Raw genomic sequence first — 27,574 nt, 5'->3', positions numbered from 1 at the left:
GTTCTTTTTTTTAAGTTTTATTTAAGACACTAAGTTTTTGTTGATTTGTTTTAATCTGGTTTCACATTTTTGTTGTTTATTTTTATTTACTATACTTATAATTAATTACTGGTACATTTCTATTTAAGTCTATCATCTTGCTACTTGTTTCTTTCGTTTCTTTTCTCTCTTTCCTTACTTTCTATGAATTATTCATGTATTTAATTTTGTTCATTTTATCCTCCATCAATATTTTTTATTTTATTTTCTTCTATTTTTCTTTAATGTTTCCTCTAGACATTTCAATTTATTTCATTCCACCTTAAAATATAATTTATCACTTGAAAAATGGAATAACTTTAAACTTTAAAAATCTTTGATTTTTGCTATTTTTGTCATCTTATAAATTAAGCCTTATGTGAAATTGTAATTTTGTTTTGTTTTGTTTTGTTAAAGAATCATGTTTTAAGTCAATTATAATTTATCCTTCCTGCCTGGTGCTATTTATTTTCTTTATTTTCCATTTTTCCTTCTATAGTCATTAATCGTTTTTAAAGGAAATTCTAAATTTTCTTTAAAAATCCCTTTCTGTTCCTTTAGTGCTAGTCTACTATCAATGATTTTTTTCCTTTTTAGTTTTTTTCATAAACATTCTTTTTCCTACATTTTTAAAAGGGTAACTTCCAATGGAAATGGAATTCTAGCTTGAAGGATATTTTTTTCTATTTCAATAATTAATGATGTAATGTCTGCTGACCACCATCTTGTCTGTTAAAAAAAATCAGTCTCAGTCTTATTATCATTTTACTATAGTTTATTCTACTTTAATGGATCTTTCTTATTTTAAGATATTCTGTGCTTAACTTTCCAGAAGTTTAACTATGTTGTACCGAGGAGGTATTTACTTTTTTAAGAATCTGCTTTTCAATTATAAGGCATTTTAAAGCTATCTTTTATTGAGTTCCAGGGAATTTTGGTCAGCATTTACTAAAATATTTCTTCTATCTTATTTCCTCACTTCTTAACTACTGGTTCTGCAAAAGTATACATGTTTGGTCTTTTAACTATGCACCATCAGTCTACTCTTCTATATATACATATTTTTTTATCTCTCTTTTTTGACCTAGCTATTTTATATTGACCTATATACTAGTTCACTAACCTTTTCCACCATGTTTATCCTCCAATTAAACTTGTGTATCAAATTTATTAACTATATGCTTCAGCATTGACATATTTTGGCTCTATCATTTTCCCTTGACTTATTAAATATACATTATTGGTATTTGATACAATTCTTCACCTTTTTTCTATATGTTCTTAAGCCTTAATCTTAATTATTTCAAAATCCTTTCCTAATAATTCCTAAATCAACATCATATCTGCATCTTTTTATTGCTTGTTTCCTTTTTGGTTTTGGTCATTTTCCATTTTTAAGCGTGTCTTATTACTATTAATTGAACATTATGGATAAACGATTGTAGAAGTTCCTGATTATGTCACCTTCCTCCACAGAGAGTTGTTTTTCTTCTTGCAGATATATAGAATATGATTACCTAAATTAGTTAGACTTTGTTATAACTGGTTAAGTTCATTTTTCCCCTTATTCCTGGGAAGTAGGAATACTCTTACTCCTAAAAACTAATTTTTCTCTAATATCAACTGGAGTCACAAGCATTTACAAACTCTGATTCTTGGTGCCTCATGCCTGCTGAAATGTCTGCTTAGGTCTTTTGTCTTCCAGCTTTGCTTTCTTTGAGTCTCCACATATGCAAATTTAGTATATATATCTATAATTATCACAGGGAAAATTGCATTCAAATTTTGGGGTTCATTTCTCTGAGGTTTCTTCTTTGTACCTTTATTCTCATTTCAGCTACTGTGCCTGTCCTTTAACCCCAACCTCTGTTTCACAAAGTATGTAATTTGGTCTCTTTTCCATAGCAGAGCATATTAAAAAAAATGCCCTGAGTCGTTGAGAATGTAAAACTCATCTTGTTATGCTTCCTTTCCCTCAAGGACCATACCTCATCCAAGCCTCGCTGCATTGAATTCTCTCCAATGGCAGTCATTTTATGTATATTGTGCAGCTTGTATAGTTCTATTTGATGGGAGAGTTAGTCAGATATATACAATTCCATCAGGTCCAGAATGGAAAGACCTCTCCATTTGTTTAAGTTGAAATATCATGGAAGATACTTAAATAAATAGTATATCAATTTGATATTTAACCTGGCTAAATTGAAAGTATACATTTTGAAAGAGAGCTGGAATTCTCTAATTAATGATAAAACAGGCAAGTTATTGGTCTATTGTAAATAGTTTTTCATTCAACCTTATTAAAGACAAAATATATTTATCTATGTTATGAGACAGTATATAAAGACAATTGAAAAAATTATTTTATTTTATATTCATTCTATTAAACAAGATACATACACCTGAAGAGAATATTCTTTCAGACAAGATAACAGCTATAAATAAATACGTTTGTGGAATTCTTTTAAGGTTGGATATTTTGGAATAATTTGAAATTGCCTGTTTAGAAACTAACTGGTCATAACACATCAATCATTTTATGATTTGTTTTAACCTATTTGGCTGTATGCTATGACAGAGTTGTAGACTGATTTTTTTTCTTTACTTATTCTGTTTTGTATAGATATGTGTTTTTATGGACATGGGCATATATTTCTTAGAAATGATTTGATTGTTACTAGTTAGTCTTTACAAATCAATTTCTAATTCTTCATAGAATGCTGAAAAAAGTAAGAATGATTTTCAGTTGGGATTTATAAGTTTACAGTTTTTTCAGTTTTTTATGAGTCATGTTTATGATTAAAAGTGAGAGTGTTAAAAAGTGGCCCATTGTATCATTACTTTGAAGAAAATAAATTTGTACAGGAGAATCAGCTTTGCAATGCTGCCTGTTGACAAATCATAACATAGAATGTAGGTTAAGCAATTTTAAAGGTATTATTCCCAATTACGGTGAATATTCTGATATAGGACAATTGTCCTTTTAATGTGTGGCATTTGAATAGCTGTAGAATTAGTCTTTTATTTTATTCATGTATTAAAAACATTACAGGCAGAGCTTAACGTAATGCTTAATGATTAGTATCCAATACAAGTGTCTTAGATTCAGGGAAATCCCAGATTCCTTGTGTGTCTTTTTTTTTAATTTGAAAGTAGCATTTCCAATGTATACTATATCTGCATAAAACAATTTAATGTAGAGATTTTGAAACTCTCTGGTTAACCCTATGATGTCAGACATCCTGGATAAATCATATTACAGTATCTTAACCACTTACGTGTCAATCAACTTTCTCCCAGAATCATAAATAAATATGTATCTTGTGTAAAGGTGGTCACTTTCCCAAGTAAATCTTATTCATGTAATAAAAATATTAACTAGTCAGAATAAATGTAATGATCAGTTGATTACAGTTCTTATAGGCTAGGGCATAGGGTTAATCTTAGGAAATGACTTATTTGCTCACCTGGTAAAGCTACTGAAGGAAAGGTACGAGGTCTTTTTAAAATCAATTAGAATCAAGACTATCCTGGGAAAAAAGTATATTAAAAGGGACAAGCTTCAGGCTTCCCTGGTGGCGCAGCGGTTGAGAGTCCACCTGCCGATGCAGGGGACACGGGTTCGTGCCCCGGTCCGGGAAAATCCCACATGCCGCGGAACGGCTAGACCCATGAGCCATGGCCGCTGAGCCTGCGCGTCCGGAGCCTGTGCTCCGCAACGGAAGAGGCCACAACAGTGAGAGGCCCGTGTACCGCAAAAAAAAAAAAGGGACAAGCTTCAATGAACCAAATTCTCTTTTATTATTCCCATGAAGTCTTCCTTTCTTAAATGTACTTCAGCTAATCATTAACATTTTATGATGGAGTCTAAGAAATTATTGGAAAAGGATCACATATGAAATTATGGAATATTCAGAAAAAATATGAAATAATATCTGTATCTCTATGTCACATAAAATTATGTAGTCTTAACACCAAAATAGGTAACATTAGCACTATTTAGAGGTATCTTTAAAACTTGCTAATGAGGTAGAATATCACTTAGAAATTATTCACGTATATTCAAACTAAGGGAAAAAAAAGACACTACTAATGTACTATAAACAATTTGATACCTAAAATTCAATAATACACATTGCACCACCTCATAGCTCAACAAGTCTAAGCTTCACATCCAGGCATTTAAATCATAAATGTTCCAGTATATTTACCTTTCCCAGATAAGGAGAAATTCTATCTTAAAATAATTTAAGGCATCAAAAATGCTATAGACTCTGTAGTAGACATTTGGTGTAACAGAAGTTTCATTCATAGAAAAAATTCTCTCTACACACTTTCTAATTTTTTTCCATGGAAAATATAGTTGCCAAGAGTGAACCAACCTTCATGATATTTACAAAAAAAGAAATGTAGGTGTATACATAATCAACATTTTGACAACAACTCAACAATATTAAAAAGGAGCTTAAATTTAGAGGAATGAGGAAAAACAAGTTGAAGACTTGTTTGATATGACAAGTCTAGTCTCTATAAGCTGGCACCAGCTATAGAACTCAGAGGCTTCTTCTTTCCAATATAGCCACCTCTTCAGCTAGGGAGCTTCCCCTCTTGCATATTTGCCCAGGTGCTGAAGTGCTCTCTGTCTCCTGACCTTGTAAATATAGAGAACATTATAGGAGTGGGAGTTCCTTTCTACGGGAGCTCTGTTGTAGAGTTCTGTGAAGCCTAAATGTCATACTCTGGACAAATAAGAGATTAGGGAATTATGTGCATTCTGATACTGATGTAATTATGTTTTCCTTCAATAAATTTTAATTTATATTTTCATGTGGTTGTAGTATTGTGAGTGAATCTGCACTTCAAGGGGGAAATTTGCAAGCTGATGTTGTGAGAGCCCAGAGAGAATATAAGGCAGGATGTAGGCACTGGGAGCTAGCATCTTAGCTTGTTAGCCCTGGAGAAAGGAGGAAGTATATAATTACAGGAATTTAGTAGAGATGTTACTAGAGTTAGGTGTCTGGTATGAAACCAGGGCTTGCTCTGAAATGAAAAATGGAAAAACTGTACTTATCAATCAACAGAAGATGCAACGTAGACATTGACATTAGGGGAATAGATTAGACACAGCTGAATACAGAGTAAGTAAACTGGAAGATATGTTTGAAGAAAAATAGCCAGAATGCATCTGAGAAGCTGAAGATGAGAGAGAGAAGCTTCAATGTACAATCATAGGACTTTCATATGAAGACACCAAAGAAAATGGTGAGACAGTGTTCAAAACACAAAAACAAAAAAGTAGACTAAGAGTTTTCAAGAATAAATACAGACATGAAACCTTAGATAAATAATTATTAGAAGCTCCAAACAGAGTGGAAAAATACTATCACCTAGATTTGTTATGGTGAAGTTTAGAATTCCAAAACCAAAGAGAAAACCATTTAACTCACTATGAACTTATTATCAACAAAAGCAGAGTACAGATGACAATAGAGAATTGGGTTCAAAATTGATGAGAAGGGGGAAAAACTGTTACTCTAGTAATCTTTAGCACACTAAATTGCATTAAAAATGAAGATGATATAAATATACATTAAAAAAAAAAGAATGAATTCACTGTTCAGAGAACCTCATTGGAAAACTACTTAAGATGTTTGTGTCAGAGGCTGCAATCATTATACAACATTCATTCTCATTTGTCTTCCTCAGAGAATTCTGTTTGGAATAGTATTTTACTGACTTCTCATCCTCAAATACTTGGTGTCTCTCTTACCTTCCCTGGTAGATTTAATTGTTCTCTCCCTGTCTCTGCCATGCTTTCCAGTGATTAGAAGATATTTTCCCATTGAATTTAGGATTCACCAGTTAATTTGACCAAGACACCAACAGCAATAAATTATGTGGATTTGTGTTTGAAGAAGAAAAAGTATGAAGTAATGCTTATAGGATGCTAGAAGTTGACTGTGTTTTTCTTTGATAAATATTTTCCTAGGATAATTTGGAAGGCAGAAAATGTACCTAATGAAGCTATGGCTTTAGGAGAAGAGATATTAAGAGGGAGTGTCTATAATATGAGTTGATTTTTATTAGCTGTATTTGATAAGATACTACAAGAAAGAGGTCAGCTCAGAAAAAAAAAATCATGTATTTTCTAAAGAGAAGAGGAGGAAACTAGAAATTTCATGACTTTTAGGGCTAAAAATGCAAATGTAAAGGGTTCAACAAATAAATTAGCCTTAGAGACTTAAGGACAGAAACACTTTTAATGATTGCAGACAATAATTTCTGAATTGCTATGAGCCACTGACATATTTTCCCTTTTAAACAGGGTGTTTATTTCAACAACTTTGTCCTTATTCATCCCCAGTTATATATTGAAGTTTTGGCGGGCAAATAATGTGTCCTAATTCAGTGGTCTCTGGAACAAGAAAAGCCACATTGTATATGATTATATCAAAAGGTCTTGAAATCAAGACTGGTGCCATGTTTTAAAGAGATTTGGGGGTGTCAGGGAACAAGTAAGTGGATTTTACCTCTAAGGGGCACATAGTTATTTTAGTCTAGAGAGTGGACAGTGAACGGATTGTATTATTTGTTCACAATTATTTCTTTCCCTCCCTTATCATGCTTTCCTGTAGGTGGCATATATGTCCTTGCTACTTTAACTGTGCTTTGCCAATGACTTTGTTTTGCTAACAGAATATTAGAAGACATGCCATAAACCACTTTAAATGCCTTTAAGTGGTTTCATTCTGTGTTCCTAATCTTTCCTTCCCAATGACTGCCTTTTCAGCTCATATTCTGAAATGAAAATTCACTTGGAATTGAGCCTAACCTAGTAGTTGTAGCTTAGTCATAGTTCTTATATAATGCAAGATAGAATTAAATATTTGTTGTAAGCTACTGAGATATTTTGGCGATTAATCAACACAGAAACGGCTGATTAATAAACATGCTATATGTGTCATATTTAGCATTATCACAGCATAATATACTGTATAGTTTTGTCATATATCTTGCCCATTTTCTTTCTCATGAGAATGTACACTCCGTAAGGATGAGGATTTTTGTGTTTTGCTTATTGTATACTTAGTACCTGAAATTATGCTGGCACAGATAAGTAACATTTACTGAATGAGTCAATAATCTAGACTGATCCAAAACTTCATGTGGAAGAGTGCATATTCATAAATAATCAAGAACTCTTAAGGGAAAATAATGGAGGAGGGGCTGATAAAACAGATATCAACATCCATTTGGTTTGGAAAATAGATCTAGTGGACTTTGTGGAGTCCTTAGGAAGCTGTGTAATATAAACTTCAGGACTTGGTATAGGTCCAAATTGGAGTTACAGATTAAAATACATTAGGAAATGAAAGGCACTGGCACCACAGGTCATCCTTGTAAAAAGTAGATAAATTGACATAATAAAGGTTTACCAAATTGATTAAAGACATAGGCTATTTATGCTTTTAAAGAAAATGAGATTATCTTATGGTACTAGAAGAGGGGAAGATTAAAAAAAACAAGGACATTAAACATAAAATGATCAATCAATATTACTACATAAACATTAAATTTCTTTAAGCCAAAGATATAAACAGGGAAAAGACAAATTAAAAAAACATAAAAACATAACAGTCATAATAATAATTACATATCATTAATGAGATTCGAAGGTTTTAATAAAAACTTTTGTATTACAAAACCAGAAAAGTTAGGAACATTACCGCAATAAAAGAGAAAATAATCTTACAGATATCCAGAGATCTGAGGATAAGCCAACTATAGGCAATGAATTTTCTTTTTAGAAAACTAATTATCATTTTTAATATAATTGAAACAAAAATAGTTTCAGTATAATAGGTAAAGAAGTCTTGTAAGTTTCTGATATAGATACATTGTTGTTCAAATATTTAAGGAAAAAAAAAAAACAGGCACCCTGATGATGTGTAAAAGGAGATGTAGGAAATAAATTAGGAGTTCTAGAAAATTGAAAACGCTTAATTAAGATCAGTCTTGAAAGCAGTAAAACTCGAAAGAACCAATAATAATATAAAAGTGATATAAAAATTAGGGAAAAGAGAAAAATCTTGATACAATAAGCCCAATAGTATTTTATACGTAGGAGAGGACAGAGAGAAAAATTATGAATGTAAATAGCCCTTCAAAAACAAAAACAACAAAAAATAAACGTTTTGAAAGAAAACTTTCATGACTAGGAAAAAAGAGACTCAGAACTCAGATTAAAGCATCTCAACATATTTTAATATAAAAACACCACCAGAGCTAAACACATCCTGGTGATATTTGTTTATTATAAAGACCAAAATATATCTCAAAATTATGGATGCAGGAAAAAAGCTTACCTAACAGCATTAAGTCAGCTGGTTTATTGTAGTTTTCTCCTCCGCCAAACTATATCCCATCTCCTCACAATATATAGTGGTGCAAATGTGGACACTGTAGTTGGTTTGGGGGGAGGTTTTTTTTAATATAAATTTATTTACTTATTTATTTTTGGCTGATTAGGTCTTCGTTACTGCATGCAGGCTTTCTCTAGTTGCAGTGAGCGGGGGCTACTCTTTGTTACAGTGTGCGGGCTTCTCATTGCAGTGTCTTCTCGTTGCAGAGCACAGGCTCTAGGTGCACAGGCTTCAGTAGTTGTGGCACGCGGGCTCAGTAGTTGTGGCTCACGGGCTTAGTTGCTCCGCAGCATTTGGGATCTTCCTCAATGAGGGATCGAACCTGTGTCCCCTGCATTGGGAGATGGATTCTTAACCACTGCACCACCAGGGAAGTCCTTAGGGGTGTTTTTATATTGCCATTTTACAAGTCATTACCTACTTCAACCATCAACCAAACAAAAAATTTGCTTTGCCATGAAGGATTTTTTTTCAGTGACTTTTTACTGCTACACAATTCCGCTAGAATACCCTTCCACAGTTGATGACTGTCATAACAATAACCAGGGCTGTTCTGTTGTAGCTTGTGTATATGACAACCAAATTATTTACCATGAGTGTACTGGGGCAGCATAATTATTAAATATGATTGTGTTTTACAAAAGCAGAGATACGGGTTAAGGAATGTAATGACTGTTTTACTTACTAAATAATGTGAAACATAAATTTCTGTATTTTTAAAAACATGTTAAATGATTTGGGTTTTTATTTTTTTAATCCATAACCTATTCTCTGAGATATTGTTTTAAAATCAATTCCTTTGTTATATCAACTAGATCTTTGATTATATCTATGACATTATGAGATTTTAAAATAAATAAATATGTTCTAGCTTTGAAATATATATATTTCACATATATAGTTATATGCATCACAAGTTTTCTCTAGTAAACACTCCAAGAAAAGGAAACTGGGAAAAAACCAAAAATCTCTCCCCTTAATTTTAACATGGAGAATTAAGAATTAAGTCTCTTGTTTTAAATTTATGTTTGTCCTTATGGACCTAATTATAAAATTTATTTCTGGGAAACGAATACATGATCTCTCTCTCTCTCTCAAGCTAATATATAAATGGTGATACTATGAAACACACAGTCAAGTAATGTGTTGTGTGTATGTATACCATATGTTTATGTGTGTGTGCTTATATGTGTCTGTGTGAAATAAAAATTTCAATGTGAAAAAAAAACTCAATGTTTTTTTTTTGTTTTTTTTTGTTTTTTTTAGTCTTCCTTTTTCCTTTTGAAAATTGGATAACACTCCGACAATATATAACCTTTTTTTGAGCTCAGAGTACTCTAAGGATTTTTTGGCAACTATAGAAATGCTGATTAGACTGCACTGTAAAATTATCCAAGATAGTGTCTTTTTTTTTTTTTCCCCAGAGAGAGCAATTACTGAGTAAAAATAACATGGAAAGGCACAAGATCATTTACCATGTATACTAAGATGCTATGAGTTATGACCTTTGTTAATCTTATTTAGATAAGAGTGCATTGTTTTCTAAATAATAAACTGACTCTTTCTATGTGATTGAATTATATCATGAATAGCAAGGCAAAACTTTAGACTATTAGTCAAAGATTTCTAAATACATTTTGAACCATATCTTTTAAAATTTCTCCCAAGTGTTTCTCCTATAGGGAATGTCAGTTTTCATAAAATAACAGGTAAACAAAAGTTTGTGTATTATAATTATTATTCAAAGATGATAATACCTAGTTATTTATGGACTATTGACACTCAGTTGTCAGAATTCTTAAAGGTGATACTACATGTTATATGTCTTCAGGATTGATAGTTGCATGTTGTTTTGTTTTTTGTTTTGTTAGAATTAGTGTTTAGAGTAAGTTTTGTCTGATATCTTTTGTTATTTTAGGATAATTTTATATATTTCCTCCCATGGTTAATCATATTATCCTAAAAATGTGATGGAACATAAAGATTATATTTAGGATTAAAGTTTCAAAGGTACATGTGAATATTTATGTTAAACACAAATACTAATAAAATATTTGAGCATTAAATGCACACTGGGCTCTTTAGAATATGCTTTCTACTCTAAAAAAAAAACCCGGGTCCCAAAGACCTTTGTTTCCTTGAAATTATTTAATTCCTAGTAACTATTTTTATATACTTAGTGATCTTTATTGTCAGAGACATCCAATGCTCATTGAGTTCATCTCAATTTATCATAATATCTCTGTTTTTTCTAATTTCTTCTGTTAGTAATCTTATAATTATCTCACTAGAATATCATATACACACACAGACATACACACTCAGTAGTTTTATTTTCCAAATTGCTGGTATTTTTTATCTTATTAGACAGGCTCTTTATTCATTCTTTTTATTCATTTGCCTATCAATGGACACTCATGTTTCCATATCTTGGCCATTGAGAATAATGCTGTAATGAACATGAGAATACAGACATCTCTTTGAGATCACAATTTGAATTCTTTTGGATATATACCCTGAAGTGGGATTTCTGGATCATATTGTAGTTCTATTTTTAATCTTCTGAGGGACCTCCATACTGTTTTACATAGTTGCTACACCATTTTACATTCCTACCAACAGTGTACAAGGATTCCAATTTCTCCACAACCTTGCCAACACTTTTTATCTTTTGTTCTTTGACAATAGCCAGCCTAACAGGTATGAGGTGGTCTCTCACTATAGTGTTAATTTGTGTTTCCCTGATAATTAATGATGTTGAGCATCTTTTCATATACCTGTTGGCTATATGTATGTCTTCTCTGGAGATATGTCTGCTCAAATACTTTGCCCATTTTTAAATTTGGGTTATTCATTGTCTTTGTTTTGTTTTGCTATTGACTTGTAGGAGTTACTTATGTATTTTGGAAATTAAGCCCTCATCAGATATATGGTTTGCAAATATTTTCATGCGTCCTATATGTTGCCTTTTAATTCTGTTGATTGTCTCCTTTGCTGTGCAGAAGATTTTTTTAGTTTGATGTAGTCCCACTAATCTACTCTTGCTTTTATTTTCTATGCTTTGTGTCATATTCAAGAAATTTTTGCCAAGACCAGTGTCAAGAAGGTTTTTCCCCATGTTTTCTTATAGGAATTTTACATTTTCAGGTTTTACATCTAAGTTTTTAACTCATTTTAAGTAGATTTTTGTGTATAGTAACCTAGGTATCCAATTTCATTTTTTGCATGCATGTATCTACTTTTCCCATTACTATTTGGTGAAAAAACTCAGTTCCCCATATTCTTACTCTTGGCACCCTCATGAGAGACCAATTGACCTTATATGCATGGGTTTAATTCTGAACTCTCTGTCTTGTTTTATTGGTCTATATGTCTATATTTATGCCAGTACCATACTGTTTAATTACTGTAGCTTTGTAATATATTTTGAAATCAGGAAGTATAAAGCCTTCAGTTTTGTTCTTTTTTCTCATGATTGTTTTATATATGTTGGGTATTTTGTAGTTTCATAAAAAATTTAAGATAATAGTTTTCTATTTCTGTGAAAAAGTACCATTGGAATTGTGATTAGACTAGCATAGCATTAAATTTGTAGATTTCTTTGGGTAGTATGGACATTTTGACAATATTAAGCCTAGCCTTATAATCCTTGAGTACAGGATGTCTTTCCATTATTCATGTCTCCTTTAATTTATTTTGTTTTATCAATGTTTTGTAGTTTTCAGTACACAGTGATTTTATCTCAAGTTTATTCGTAAGTATTTTATTATTTTCAATGCTACTGTAAATAGGATTGTTTTCTGAATTTCCTTTATGGATTGTTCATCATTAGTGTATAGGAACACAACTGATTTTTGTGTGTTGATTTTGCAAACTGCCAATTTTACTGAATCTGTTTCTTCATTCTAACAGGGTTTTTATTTGTTTATTTGGTTTTGTTTTTGTCTTATGGAGTCTCTAGGATTTTCTACCTATAAGGTCATGTCATCTGCAAACAGAGATAATTCTACTTCTTCCTTTCTCTTTGTATTCCTTTTACTTTTTCTTCCTTATTTATTCGGCTAGAACTTCCAGTACAATGTTGAATAGAAGTAGGTGAGAATGGGCTCCTTATCGTCTTCTGGATCTTTGAAGAAAACTTTTTATTTTTTTAACATTGAGTGATATTAGCTCCGAGCTTTTCATATATGCTTTTATAATTTTGAGGTATCTTCCTTCTATACCTAGTTTGTTTTGGTATATATTCAATAATAATGGAATATTATTCAACCCTGAAAAAGAATAGAATTCTACTATATGTGACATGCATGAGCCTGGAGAACATTATTCTAAGTAAAACAAGTCAGTCACAGAAGGACAAGTACTGTATGATTCCACTTATATGAGGTTTCCAAAATAGTCAAACTTGCAGAAGCATATAATTCAGTAGTGGTTGTAAAGAGCTAAGAGAATAGAGGAAATGGGGAGCTGTTGTTCAATGGTTGTAAAAATTCAGTTATGCTAGAAGATTAAATTCTAGAGCCCTGCTGTACCACATAGTGACTATACTTAACAATGTAGTGTTGTGCACATCCAAATATGTTAATAAGGTTGATCTCACATTAAATATTTTTTACCACAAAAAACAAAATAAAACAAAAACATGCAAAGAAACTTTGGAAAGCATTGATGTATTTATCACCTTGATTTTGGTGATGATATTGCCAGTGTTTGCATTTGTCCAAACTCATGAAATTGTACACATTAAATATATACAATTCTTTGTATATCAAGTGTACCTCAATAAAGCTATCTAAAAAAAGAGACTCACTGTAGTTATTCTCCTGGAATTTAGAGTAATTTTAAGTATCTAGCTATTCATTCAGTCCTTGGACATTCTGCAGAAATATTCTAAACCTCTCTTGATTTATAAATAAATATTATCTATCAGCTATTTTGTAGTGATTAGTAGACATTTCATTTTGAATACTTTGGTATTATACATTTTAATAGTTTGAATCAGTTTGGGCATTTTATAGTCTTCATTATACACTTTTTAGGATATCCACTATACTTAGAATTATCCTTCTGAGTTGTATAATAGCATCTTAAATTCATGTCTAATTATTATTTCTAAAATATAATCCTCTTTTATAAGGCTTTTTTTTTAGAGGAGTTTTAGATTTACAACAAAATTGGGAAGGAGATGCAGAGGTTCCCCATGTATCTTCTGCCCCTGCACTTAAATAACATCCCTCATTGTCAACATCAATCACCAAAATTGTACTTTTTGTTTGACCAAGGATGAACTTATATTTACACATAATAATCACCTAAAGTCCATAGTTTAACTTAGGGTTTACTCTTGGTATTATATATTTTATGGGTTTGGACAAATGTAGAATGTAGAATGACCACCATTATAGTATCACACAGAATATTTTCACTGTCTTGAACATCCTCTTTGTTCTGCCTATTCATCTCTCCCCACCCCACCCCTGGAAACCACTGATATTTTTATTGGCTCCATAGTTTTGTTTTTTTTTTTCCAGAATGTCATATAATTGGAATCATAGAGTATGTAACCTTTTCAGATTGGCCTCTTTCATTTAGTAATGTGCACTTATTGTTTCTCCATGTCTTTACATGCCTTGGTAGCTCATTTCTTTTTCTTTTTAACAATAATGTTTCCTTGTGTAGATGTGCCACAGTTTATTTATCTATTCACCAACTGATGAACATTTTGGTGGCTTCCAAGTTTTGGCCGTGATAAATAAAGCTGCTATAATAGTCTTGTGTAGGTTTTTATGTCAAAAGAAATTTTCAGCTCCTTTGGGTAAAAAACAAGGAGCGTGATTACTAGATGGTATGGTATCCTCTAGGAGGATGAGCTGAGAATTTGAATATGACAAGTGGTTCATCTTGAGCACTGGCCGTAACAGCAATAATTTATTTCTTTATAAAATAAGATGTGGAGATAAAAAGACATTTAAATACATTATTCCAAGAATAAATGTTTATCATGATTTTTGTTTGTTTGTTTGGATTTTTGTTTTGTTATGGCTTTGGTTTTAATTTCCCCAAACATTATGCAAAGTGAACAGGATGACAAGAACTAAAATGGTCCTTTGTATTTTGCAAATCACTGACAACTACAGTGCAGTTGTATATGGATTATCTATTGCTGTATTGCAAATCAATCCAATTTAGCAGCTTAAAACAACCAATATTTATTATCTCACTATTTCTGGAGATCAGAAATCTAGGTTTGACTTAGCTGGAGGCCTCAGGTTCAGGTTCATGAGATCCCAGTGTAGGCAGCAGCACAGGTTATGGTCTTATTCAAAGACTTGCCTAGGGGGAGGCAGCGATGGTTTTTGCTTCCAGCTCACTAACACAATTGTTGTCAGTTTTCAGTCACTTGTCATATGGTCCACTATGTAGGGCTTCAATACAACCTGGTAGCTGGATTCCCCCAGGGGAACAATCTAAGGGAAAGTGAGAAAGAGTACCCATGATAGAAGCCATGGTCCTTTCATAACCTAATCTTGAAAGTGACACCTCATTAATTTTGCTATGTTCAATTTATTAGAAGTGAGTCACTATACCTACCCAACATTTGAGGAAAAGGAATTACTTAAGGGTATGAATATCAAAAAGTAGGAAACATCAGGGGCCACCTCAGAGACTGCATACTAAAGGTTTTTCACAGTTTACAATTCATAAATTCTCAACTATATGGAAAGTGTATAAAATGTTAAAGTACTAATCTTAATATACGCCATTTTGTCTAATGGGGCAAGGGGAAACGTTACTATACTTGTAATACTTGGTGTATCAACAAGTATCAATTCTTCCTTTGCACTTGATCTTCTTCTTCCAGGGACACTCTTCCTCTTGTAAGACTCTACCAAAATGTTTTCTGGGCCATGAATTTTTATGACCCACTGGTACAGGTTTTTGCAACTTTCTTTGTGAAAACAATGTGCTTTGTAATACTACTATCATAATAGTTCTCTGATTTACTTATTTATCTCTGTGTGCTGACTTTTTTTTTTGTTTTTTTACAAGTGTCATAGTCCTAGTTTTAGCTAGTTGAAAGTCCTTTGTGAGGCTTACTGAATTATGGGAAGTTATATAGTTTAGCTGGAATTTATAGACTTTAGAAACCAGGAACTTGACTTCCTAGACTACCTCAAAAAGTTTTAGGTGACATGTTCTAATTTATTTTGCAACATTTCTATATATTTTTTCATCAGAACAGTGTTCTATTTTGTATGTAACTGCCTAGGAACATCATAATATTTTTAAGGATTCTAAAAATTATTATGGCCCTTAGATTAGTTATTTCAACATGAATTTTGGAAATATGGCCATTGTCAGAAGTCCCTTTTAGTGTTTCATAGCCTTGCCATCAAAAAGGGACTGACAGGGCTTCCCTGGTGGCGCAGTGGTTGAGAGTCCGCCTACCGATGCAGGGGACACGGGTTCATGCCCCGGTCCGGGAGGATCCCACATGACGTGGAGCGGCTGGGCCCGTGAGTCATGGCCGCTGAGCCTGCGCGTCCGGAGCCTGTGCTCCGCAATGGGAGAGGCCACAACAGTGAGAGGCCCGCGTACCGCAAAAAATAAAAAAATAAAAAAGAGAGTCAAATTTTAGGGCTTCCCTGATGGTGCAGTGGTTGGGAGTCCGCCTGCCGATGCGGGGCACATGGGTTCGTGCCCTGCTCCGGGAGGATCCCACGTGCTGCGGAGTGGCTGGGCCCGTGGGCCATGGCTGCTGAGCCTGCACGTCCGGAGCCTGTGCTCCGCAACGGGAGAGGCCACAGCAGTGAGAGGCCCGCGTACCACAAAAAAAAAAAAAAAAGGGACTGACGTTCTTTCCTAGTTCCAGTTTGAATATTTCGGGGAGCATACTCTTTTTGTGAATCATTGTGAATCAGCTGCCTATCCTTTTACCCTTCAACTGTGAAGGGCAAGGTGGAGTCCTGTAAAAACGTGGGTTTCATGCTCTTCCCAGGTCAATTAGCTTTGTCAGGAGGGATAGAGCCTTTAGCAATATGACAGATCCTGATAAAAGCACGTGATTCAGCTCAGGGGATCATGTGTTTCACAGAAGAAGGTGCTCTACCCATGAAATGTTTTGTTGGTGAGGGCTGTTGAACTAAAAAATAACATTTGAAGTCAAGTAGTGTAAATACATTTATAGAAGAGGACTGGGAAATATCTCTATTGAATAATGAATAAACACAAACACACACACACACACGTCGATGTTCAGTAGCAACATACAGCACTTTAAAACATACAATTGTACCTTTAGAAGCAAATTAGAATATTCCATACACTTACCAGATGCACTAACCTAAAAAAACTTATCATAACACAACTAAACAATTATTACCTCAGAGAAATTATTTTTATAGATGTTTTATATTCACTTATCCATGTAGTCTAATTGTGTTTATGTGTAATGTTAAATCACCATTAATTTAATCATGGTTGAAAATCTTTATAAAATTACATTTTAATTAAAGATTTCTGTTATTTATATAGCTATTTGAGATTTGCTATATAAATAACTTGCTGTAATAGATATGATTCTAACTTGACAATAAAACAATTGATAACAACATGTCCATTATGCTTAATGCCTAATTCATAAGTGTCTATAGGGAAATGTGAACATTTGTGAAAGAGATATAAGCATAAATAGATGTATGGTCTAAATATTTTAATGTCTCTTTCTAATAAGATTATTATTTTATGAACATTATTATCATTAAATAAGTTTAATATGAAATATTTTTCAGAGCACTATCAGCTGTATGTTCCTGAGTCAGCCCAAGTTGGTTCAGCTGTTGGGAAAATCAAGGCGAATGATGCAGACACTGGTTCAAATGCAGACATGACATACTCCATCATTAATGGTGATGGTGTTGGGATATTCTCTATCTCCACTGACAAAGAGACCAGAGAAGGGATCCTTTCCTTAAAGAAGGTAAAAAATATATAAATATATACTGTTAGTGATTTAGGCATTTCATTCATTTTTCCACGAATGGAAATTTGGCAGAGGTATGAATAATGTATATTGTCATATCATTAAAATGATCAAATATTTCCTCTTTAATATGTAATTACATTTTAATTATGATTATGTCTAACTGTTTAAATCCTCTCTTAAGAAATGTATTTTAGTAGGGTGGGAAGATTGGATATAGAATGCACTATGAATGTGTTGCCCCATCTTTGTTTTCAGATAACATATTTATCATGAATGCCTGTTCTATTAATGTCATTACTCTATGCTGTACTAAACAAAGTAGCATTAAGAGACCTTCTAACTAATGTAAAAAAAACTTCATCATGTTGGCTAACAATATTTAGGAGACGAGTTTGCTTGGATGGATCTTTTAGTGAAACCATTAACCTTCTTCCCCATTCTTTTTTATTCCTAAGAATTTGTCATTGGACTAAATCTATTGCTTTTTGCTTTTAAGAGACAATAATGCTCATGTCCTTGTAAAAATGAAGTGGAACACAGGCAATTAGCAAAGAAGGATTTAAATGTAATTCCTAATGCAGTATGTCTCAGTCTTTAAATGTTTAACAACTTCAGCTTGTAAATATACTAACATTTAGGTCCCTAGGCCCTTCCCTCCACATTTTGATTCAGAAAGGATGGAGTGGGGGTAAAGAATTGGCCTTTTTAACAAGTACTCCAGATGATTCTACTGTGTAATATGTTCAGAGCACAGGATAAGAAATTTTAATCTGATGTGCTACTGTAATATCGAAGTGAACCAATCAATCTATCTTTCAATCTATCAATCATCTATTTATCTATTTGAATCTAGCTATCGTTCATCTATCATCTAGCTATCTATCTAATCATTTATTTGTGTGTTTTGTATACACTTTTCACACTGTATAAAATCTCATTTATTCTTCTAATAATCACAATTTTATATTGATTTAAAATTGAGGATTAATATGCCTTTTGTATGTTACAAAAGGGGCCTGCAAAGCAGAGCTTAAAGTGTGTAAATACTTAAGAAGTAGTCATCACTGGTCTATATAAAATATTGATTCTTCACCTAAAATATCTCATTTTCAACTTTCTGAGATTGTCAAACTTGGATCAAAAATATGTTAATAAAAATAGTCAACTTCCATGTCTTCATTTAACAAATATGTGAGCTTTGAGTGTCTCTTGTGTGCCCATAACTGTGCTCTACAAGAGTTATGAGAGCCTGAGCAGAACCAAAGTCACTGTCTTCTTGCATAGAGCTTCCAATCTATGGAAGCGGAGAGATACCAATCAAATATCATATGCATTCTTAGATAGGTAATAAAACTGTTCTATGAAGGAGAGTTATACAGTGCTGTTGGGAAAACAAAATCTAGGGTGTTTGGTGCTGTCTGATAGTCAGCAGTGATTGAACAGAGAACTGAAAGAAACTTAGGAGGTAGTTAGGTAAAGAGCATTACAGGAAGAGGAAAGAAAACACAACAAGAACCTGAATGGAGTAGAACATGGTACAGTAAGGACCTAAAAATCTTCATTGATCCTGGAGCAGAGAGTGAGGGAGTTAGTGCATAGGTGAGCACACAGGGCCTTGTTAAATTTTACCCAATGGAGAGCCATTGAAGCTATCTAAGCAGGAAGTGATAAGGTCTCATTTGATGTCAGTATTTCTAATTAATTGTTAATAGAAACTACACAAGGACAAGACTATTTTTTAACTCATCACTGCATTCCCAATGTCTAGCATGTTTTCTAACATTGCGTAGGCATTCAATAAGCATTAGAGTAATTAATGGATATACTATGGATTAGAAAATGAAGTGAGGATTGTCTGCTTTTCATTCCTTGGATGGCTTCTTCACTCAGGTAAATCCAGGTAAGCAGATGAATAACTCTTTCTGAAAGATGAGTCTTGAACCCTTGGGAACACCAGTATTTAAGAAACAAGCAGAAGGCAGGAAAGAAATAGAGTCTTTGAAGAAAATATCAAAAAACAGAGGTGAATTTTATCATTGAAAATTCCCAAGGGATGCTGAACAGGAGGAAGATAGTCATTAAAAATATGAAGGATTCTAGAACTAAAACACAATTTAGGATTATAAAGATTCATTCGATTTGGCAAAAGGGGGCATGGTGATTCTCACGAGCAGTTTTCAGCTCTCCATCCGCATCCGCATCATCATTATCATCACAATAGATAGTAACAGCAGATAATATTTGTTAAGTGTTTCCTCTGTGTCAGGATGAGTTTTAAGAACTTTTCCCAAATATTTATTGAGCTGGTACACCTATTATCATTCCTTTCAATCTAACTGGAACATTATGATATAGGGAATATTATTATTCTCACTAATAAAACAAACTGAATCACAGAGAAAAAGAATTGTATCCATGTAGAAACTGATTGACAGAAAATTGAACTCAGGAATCTGTCTCTTCAAAGTCTGAAAAGTTACCCATTTTACATACTTGAATGAAATATATATATTTATTATTTGCTAAAATGAAGAGAAGAACAAATTTAGTGTGGTGGAGAGAAAATTGGAGGCAAGGAAATGGGAGAAAAAAATTAAAAGGAGAAAAAAGAAAAAACAACACTATCCCCTTTAAGAAGCTTTGTAGTAAAGCCAGGGAGATACTTTAAAAAGCAAATAAATGAGAACATCATAAAATGGAGATTTTAATTGTAAGGTGGGAGACTGAAAGTGTGTTTATAGCAGATGGATAAAAGGTCAATAGAGACAAGAAACTGGGGATACTAAAGAGAGGGTAATTGAATTCAAAAGATGCTCTGAGGTAGAAATGGCCCTGTTTAGGATCTCGATCACAGGTGGAAAGAAATAACCTATGATAATATTCCTCCTTATTTGACAAAATCAAACAGGAGGAAGAAATAAATGTTTGCAGATAAGTTTGCAATGATTTAGCTGGAATATGTGTGGGGTGTGGGTAGCAGGGTGATCCTTGCCTATTGAGAACTATTGTCCTTATAAAGTAGGAATTTATATCATGTTTACAAATGTGAGGGTAGTGGTGGATGATGTGAATACACACATAATCCAAAATACAAGTATAGATTGTGGGGTTAAGGACAATGGGGATCTTACCATCCTGCATGGCCTCAATTAATTTGATGCTGTTTGTGAAAAATGAAGGCAAAATGGTATATGTGCATATGTGTGCACATATATGTAGTTAACATTCTCTATATTGCATACACATATACACATACTCAATAGGTATTTTCAAGATAAGTGTTTCAATTACATAAATGGTAATGACTATGTACTGAAAATAACCTTGATAATGAGTCCAAATTATCTTTCTATTTTTTTCCTGAATTTATTTTCTAATGTAGTCTACACTTCCTCTAAAATGCATTAATGTTTGCATTGATCTATTTTCTTAATCCTTCAGATTAGGATTATCAGTTTTAGAGTTATTCCATTGCTGTATATTTTATGTTATAAATAATTACAATTTGGAAACTAAACTGTATAACTCTGTGGATTTTAACCTTTAAGAGGCATTCATTCAGATGGCAGGGAACAGAAAAAACAGTCCTTTCAAACCTGTTCCTTATTTAATCTCTGAGGCAGCTCACTTTAGTCAGCAAGGCAGAACAGCTAATCTTCCCAAAGATCAAAATCAGCACTGCTCTATAAATCAGCTTGCAGGAGCATCTGCACATTCCTGTCCATATCATGCCTTCATCAGAAAATTGCCAAGTTGAATTCACCAGTCCATGGTGTGGTACGTTGTAAATACACTTTGATAACTTTCATTTATTGTTTAATGGAGCCTGACTGGGTGGAAAGGGGAAAAAAAGATATGGATGAATGCAACTTGATGTGTTTCCTCTGACATAAACCCTGTAGCTAGGGATAGGCTTCATAGCAGTACCTCTCAGATTCTCTTCTTGTGGTCCATATGCCAATTTGCTTTCTTTATAATAAGCAGTTGTTCCATTTTTCTTTTTAATTCAAGGCTCCAATCCTATTTGCTTTCCTGACTCTCAGCAAATACTGTCTGTAGTATCACTTTTCTTCTTCAAGTGTATTTAACTGCAAATACAATGCCTAATATTTTAAGCCAAAAATCTTAAACATGGTTTTTCAAGTCAATGAAGGGTGGTGGAAAATACAATCTTTACTGTCAGATGAAATATAAATTTTGGTCTTGCCATTTAAGAGATCTATGAATTATCTCAAGTCTTTTAATCTTCAGTTTTCTTATTTTAACGTTTTACGAAGTGATAATTACAAAGAGATAAAATAAGGTAAAATAGTATTCTAGGCTGTGTCTGGCTAATAAGTACAATAATACCTCAATATCTTTTGGAAAACCAAAAAAGAGGGGATATATGTGTATGTATAGCTAATTCATGCTGTATAGTAGAAACTAACACAATATTGTAAAGCAACTATACTCCAATAAAAATTAATTTTTAAAAATAAAAAAAATAAAAACAAAAGTTACCATAAAAAAGTACAATAATACCTCAATATCTACATTTCTTGTCTTCCTTTCTTTTTCTATTTGCACCAAATTTTAATTACACTTTCTAGACCTCTCCATGTGGTTATTTTACTGCCCTCCTTTATTTCATGTTATCCAAATCACCTATAATCACACAAAGAATGACACATCCTGTGTATATTTTTTTGAATGATGTCAATATTTTCTTATTGAAGCATAGTTGATTTACAATGTTGTGTTAATTTCAGGTGTACAGCACAGTGATTCCTATATATCTATATCTATCTATCTATCTCCTTTTTCAGATTTTTTTCCCTTATAGGTTATTACAAAATATTGAGTATAGTTCCCTGTGCTATAAAGTAGGTCCTTGTTGGTTATCTGTTATATATAGTAGTGTGTATATGTTAATTCCATCCTCCTAATTTATCCCTCCCCACACCCCTCCCCATTTGGTATCACATGAACATGCTGTCACTCATGGCTCTTGGTGATCTAATTCCCCCTCTGTCTTCTGTAAAAGATTTTTATCAAAGTTCAAGTTTAATTTTGTCTTTGCAGTGCAACATTTCCAGGGATGTTTCAGTCACAAATACTTTCTTTGAATTATCTTCTCTGTTTTATGTATCAAGGTAGGCATTTCACTAATTTTTCACTGTAGAAAACACAGCAATTCCATATCCCTCTTAAATCTGCTAGATCTAATAGAGTAGAAAGAACTTATTCTAATTATTCATTATGAATGTACTGATAATTTCCATTAATGTGTACCTGTGTGTGCTACAAGTGTATGTATGTCCACAGTAGTTGTTAAACATTTTTGCAACTGGGTACCTTGTATTTTTAAAATTTTTATACTGCAGTGTGTAAAAGATCTTTATACCACTTTATTTAACAAAGGATCAGAGATGGATGGTGAGAGTAAACATAAAATGTTATATAAGTATTTTTAAAGTTTAAATTAATCCTAAGAGAAAATATATGAAATGTTTCCAGCTATAACCATACTAGGTCCATTCCAAATAGCCACATTCTAAATTTTTTAGTGGATTGCACTTATTGAATTTTTCTTTATCATTTCTTTGACTTGCGTTGAGTGACAGAATAGGAACCAGGACTTTCTTTGCTATTGGGTTGTAAAGTTTGGGGACTATGAACCACAATGTGCAATAAAAAAATAAGGCATCCCAACTTATTATAAATGCACACACAGGCAAACACATGTGCACACTTTGTATATAAGAAGAAATAGGTTTCTAATGCTAATGAACTATTTACAAAAACTAAACATTCATTAGAGATTTTATTACTTAAAAAATCAGCCAAGCTACTATTTTTATTCTTATAAGATTCTAATATCTGGAAAGTGGTTCTCCTGCTTAGCCAGAAGCTGAAGAGGAAAGTCCAACTTTCAATTCAGTGAAATCTATCACTATATTTATAATACCTTTTGACAGAGGACTGCTTTGGGCAAACTTTTGTTCTGACTCTTCATCTATAGGCATGATCATGGAGTGATAGATCCACTGAAACTATTTTGAACATCAATTAACAGTTTTTAACACATATTCCTACAATATAATTTAGCGTACTAGTTGAAACAGCCTGTTGAGTTAAGCTATCCACACCCATGTGTTATTGGTAAATTTGCATATGTGTGGGGCTATTGAAATATCCACACATATGTATATGTGTTAGTATGTAAATATATATAAATAATATAATATAGAATATATAAATATACTTCATATATATTATGTATGTGTTATTTAAAATATTTTAAAATATTTAAAATATTTTCATTCATTTCTCCAGTCTTCAAATGACAGTGAGCAAATCTGTAAGATTTATTTGTATCAATAACCTTGGAATTATACACATTAAATGATCATGACACTCTTCTGCATAGAGAAATTTATAATATAGCTTATACATGTGTTCCAGTCTTCGCAGAATGTCCACCATCCAGGAGAGGACTTTGACAAGGACCACGAATCATGGCATAATAAGAAAGCCTAGCTGATGAAACATTCAACTTCATGCAATTTTTCTTATGTTTTTGGCAAACTACTATCATTTAAGATATGCCATTTTTCAGGAAACAATAATTAATAATAATATCAGTCACTATTCCAGGATTTGGCCATTTTTTGCATAATTGAAGTGACATTTTTTCATGTATTAAAATGTTGGTATCTGTCCTATTATTATCCTCCCATTCCTGCAATGGAAAACCTGGATGATGATGCAATATAGAAACTGGACCAAGGAGAGGTCCTATGGAGTCTCTTCTCTTATTATTTAGGAAAACAGAATTTTAAGACTTTTTTAAACTCCAAGAAGAATTGAGTCATAGAGCAACTTGACTAAATGCTGTTTTCAGTATCCATCTATTTATGATGGTTATATAGTTCCAGAGGAGGAATATATTAGTGTGATTTAATGAATAGTAGAAGTGATTAATGAGAAACAATTAACATGTTCCAAATATGTAAATTTGGCTAGAAAGATGATAACTTATCTACAGGAATATGAAATGTGTTCATATTAAAGAGGGAAAATTATGATTTTAAAAGTTAGAGAGAGCAATGATATGTGAAAGTAATTACTAGGAGTAATAGGATAAAATTAAGAAACTAAAACGTAAGATGAAAATTGGAGTCGATTCAGTGACAGTGAACTGCATTAGGACATTAACAGTAACTAAAGAAAAGTAAGAGGAGCCCCACTGCCTGGGGAAGTTAAAATTACACCAGAATAAACACATTAAAAAAATTAAAATTGAAGTTAACTAGTTAATTTCTCATTTCAGATAAATGACAGTTTCCTAGTATAAGTATATCCTATGTGATAACTGACACATATGTTATTAAAAATAATTTTAATTTACTAAATTTGACAACAATAATCATAGCATTTGTTAACTATGAGCATCAATGAGTTGGTAGCTTTGTTTTCTGACTCTCAGAACTTGGACCACAGGTGAGACTTGTCCAGGGAACTAAACCCAAAACAAATTCTATAAAAATGAATAAAGAATCTGATGGTGTTCCTCCAATATTTCTCTCTAAACATTAATATTATGTTAGTAAACTCCAGGAGAACACCTTTACCTTAGGCTCATCTACTTCTTGTCTTAAACACTGAACTCTTAATCCAAATTTGCAGTTTTCAAAAAAAAGAAAAGGAAACTTGGCATAGTTCTGAAATTTTGTTAAATGGGATAAACTATGTTCAAATTGTAAACACTCACCCCGCCACACCAAATATCTTGGTGAGACCAGATTTATGGAGTAAATAATGGTGAACGTTATCAAAGACTGGAGACTATTCTTTCCAAGAGTCTTCAAGTAGCTCAAAAGGGAATAACTCTTTCCACAGTTCTTTTTTTCAGCTTGATTGTTTTAATCATCTGTTCAATCCAAATGATTATTGTGAGAATCCAGCCCAAAAAACCTACAAGCATGGGCAGTTGAAATTTTAATATAGTATATCTGGAAAAAACTATTTATTATGCTCATAAACAATCTCTGGCTCTATAATCACCCTTATCAAGTTCCTACTGTGCCTCATGTTTATGGAGTTATTCTGTATCCATTTTTGTTTTGTTTTGTTTTAAGACAGGAGAAGGGTATGTTTTGTGTTATGTAAACTCACAGCCAGACATTTCATGCTTTTTGCCTTCTTGGTACTCTGATAACCTGAGTACATTTTCTTTTAATTTTTTTCCTCCACCTTTTCATCAAAACCAGGTTTTAGATGAATAGGTCTCACTGTTCTTGGTATACTGTTTTTGATAGACTATTTTAGGTAATAAAACAATCTGCTGGTAACTATGGAAGGTGAAAACCACAGAGTTCTAACTAGTTTCCCAGGAGCAAAATATTACTATGAAATTACTGGAATATCTCTTTACAATGTATGAATGGTAAGTATTTGGAAAGCTTTACCAGGATATACAGTAAGAGGAAAAATAACAATTATAATCCTAATCCAATCTCTATGTACTATTGTAGTTTTAATACAAAACAAAGAATTAACATACTTTATATTGTATATAAAATCCTGCAATCTCCAAGAATAAATAGTGTAATTTCTTCCCAGTTTTTCTATACTTGCAATTTAGCACTACCATGTTTTCTTCATAAATGAGATTGTTAAAAATATTTCCATCTACATTAATTCATCTGCTTCTAAATTCCTGTCCCAACCTGAAATAATACTTCTCTTTCCTTAGTGACTCGAAATGGGTCCTATCCATCCATCTGCCTGAAAAACAAGTCCTCCAAAATGATTATCCTTCTCTTGGGGTAGTTAAATATACATGAGATAATCATAAACATGAAACCATGAGTTCACATAAACAGCCTGTACCTTTGCAGTAGGTAGGTGAGTGTTAAGATAAATGACATCTAACTTGCCAGGGGACCTGCTAAAAATGGAAAAAGAGATGCCTGTCATATTGGATGCACAGCTTGATAATAATATTTGATGGGGTAGAGGTGGCCAAAAATATCCCCACAAATTTCATTGAGAGTCTTTCTGACTCTCAATGAACCTTAGTCATTATAGTCTACCAGATGCAGCAGATTGAGTCTAAAAAATTACACTGATCTTAAACAAGTAGTAAACCTGCCAAGGGTGTTGCTTTCCATGAGCAAAATGCCTGGATTCTGACAGTCCATGTTCCTCTGCACCAAGGGGACCACACCTGTGCACCTAATTCTTTTTTTTTTTTAATTTATTTTATATTTATTTTTGGCTGCGTTAGGTCTTTGTTGCTGCACAGAGGCTTTCTCTAGTTGTGGCAAGAGGAAGCTACTCTTCGTTGCAGTGTGTGGGCTTCTCATTGCGGTGGCTTCTCTTGTTGCCGAGCACTGGCTCTAGGCGCGCGGGCTTCAGTAGTTGCAGCACATGGGCTCAGTAGTTGTTGTGCACCTAATTCTTGATAGGCAGAAAGTGTGTACCATTTCTAGAACAGGTGATTTAAATTTGGATGAGACTTCTTGAATTAGCCCAAGACATTCTTATTTACTAATGTTAAGGAGAGAGGAGTCAAGGAAAGAAGTACAATAAATCTGTGGGTCCAACTGAAAGTAATACAATCTGCCAAACAAGATGGATGTTAGTTACTTTGGCAATTCATTTCTAGTTTTAATTCACTGAGAAGGAAATGAATCCCACTTGGTGGGTTATAAACTTCAGATCAATTATCCCTTCTTTAAAGTATATAAATCTAAAATACATAATATCTGCACCATATATAAATGTATATGTATCATATATATGGTTCATATTTAAGAATTTTAGTTTTAACATTATTTAAAATTTTATTTTGTCTTATAAACACTTGTAAAATATTGTAATGACCCAGTCTCATCCATGGCCCTGAGAAGTATTCTAGGTTCTTAGTATCTGGTTTGGAAATTAAATGTTTGTTTTTCCTTCTATGCAATCTCCAGTCTTTGGAAAGGCCAATTTTCTAAGGCAATTCAGAAAAAATAAGGGAAATAATCATCAGTAGGACTGATCTTCTGTTTATAAGATTCCGTTAAGGATACTCTACAAATTCTCCTTGGCTCTTAGGGTAAAGGAAAATATCTGAGTTCCTCCATAGGGAATGATCATACTTTGATCCTGCCAA

General features: G+C 32.9%; 1 protein-coding gene across 5 annotated transcripts in view; it reads left to right on the top strand.

Moving 5' to 3' along the window:
• Positions 1-27,574, top strand: part of CDH18 (cadherin 18) — a 1,040,565-nt gene that overhangs the window by 899,632 nt on the left and 113,359 nt on the right. For all 5 annotated transcript variants that reach the window (XM_060295678.1, XM_060295679.1, XM_060295677.1 and 2 more), the window contains one exon: positions 17,234-17,421. In XM_060295678.1, coding sequence (XP_060151661.1) covers positions 17,234-17,421 — 188 coding nt within the window. The remainder of the gene's footprint in view (positions 1-17,233; positions 17,422-27,574) is intronic.

The sequence above is a fragment of the Globicephala melas genome, chromosome 3 (genome assembly GCF_963455315.2).
Source record: "Globicephala melas chromosome 3, mGloMel1.2, whole genome shotgun sequence".
Taxonomy (NCBI): Eukaryota; Metazoa; Chordata; class Mammalia; order Artiodactyla; family Delphinidae; genus Globicephala; species Globicephala melas.
The sequence above is the reverse complement of the archived record's forward strand: the minus strand, read 5'-3'. Positions and strand labels throughout refer to the sequence as shown.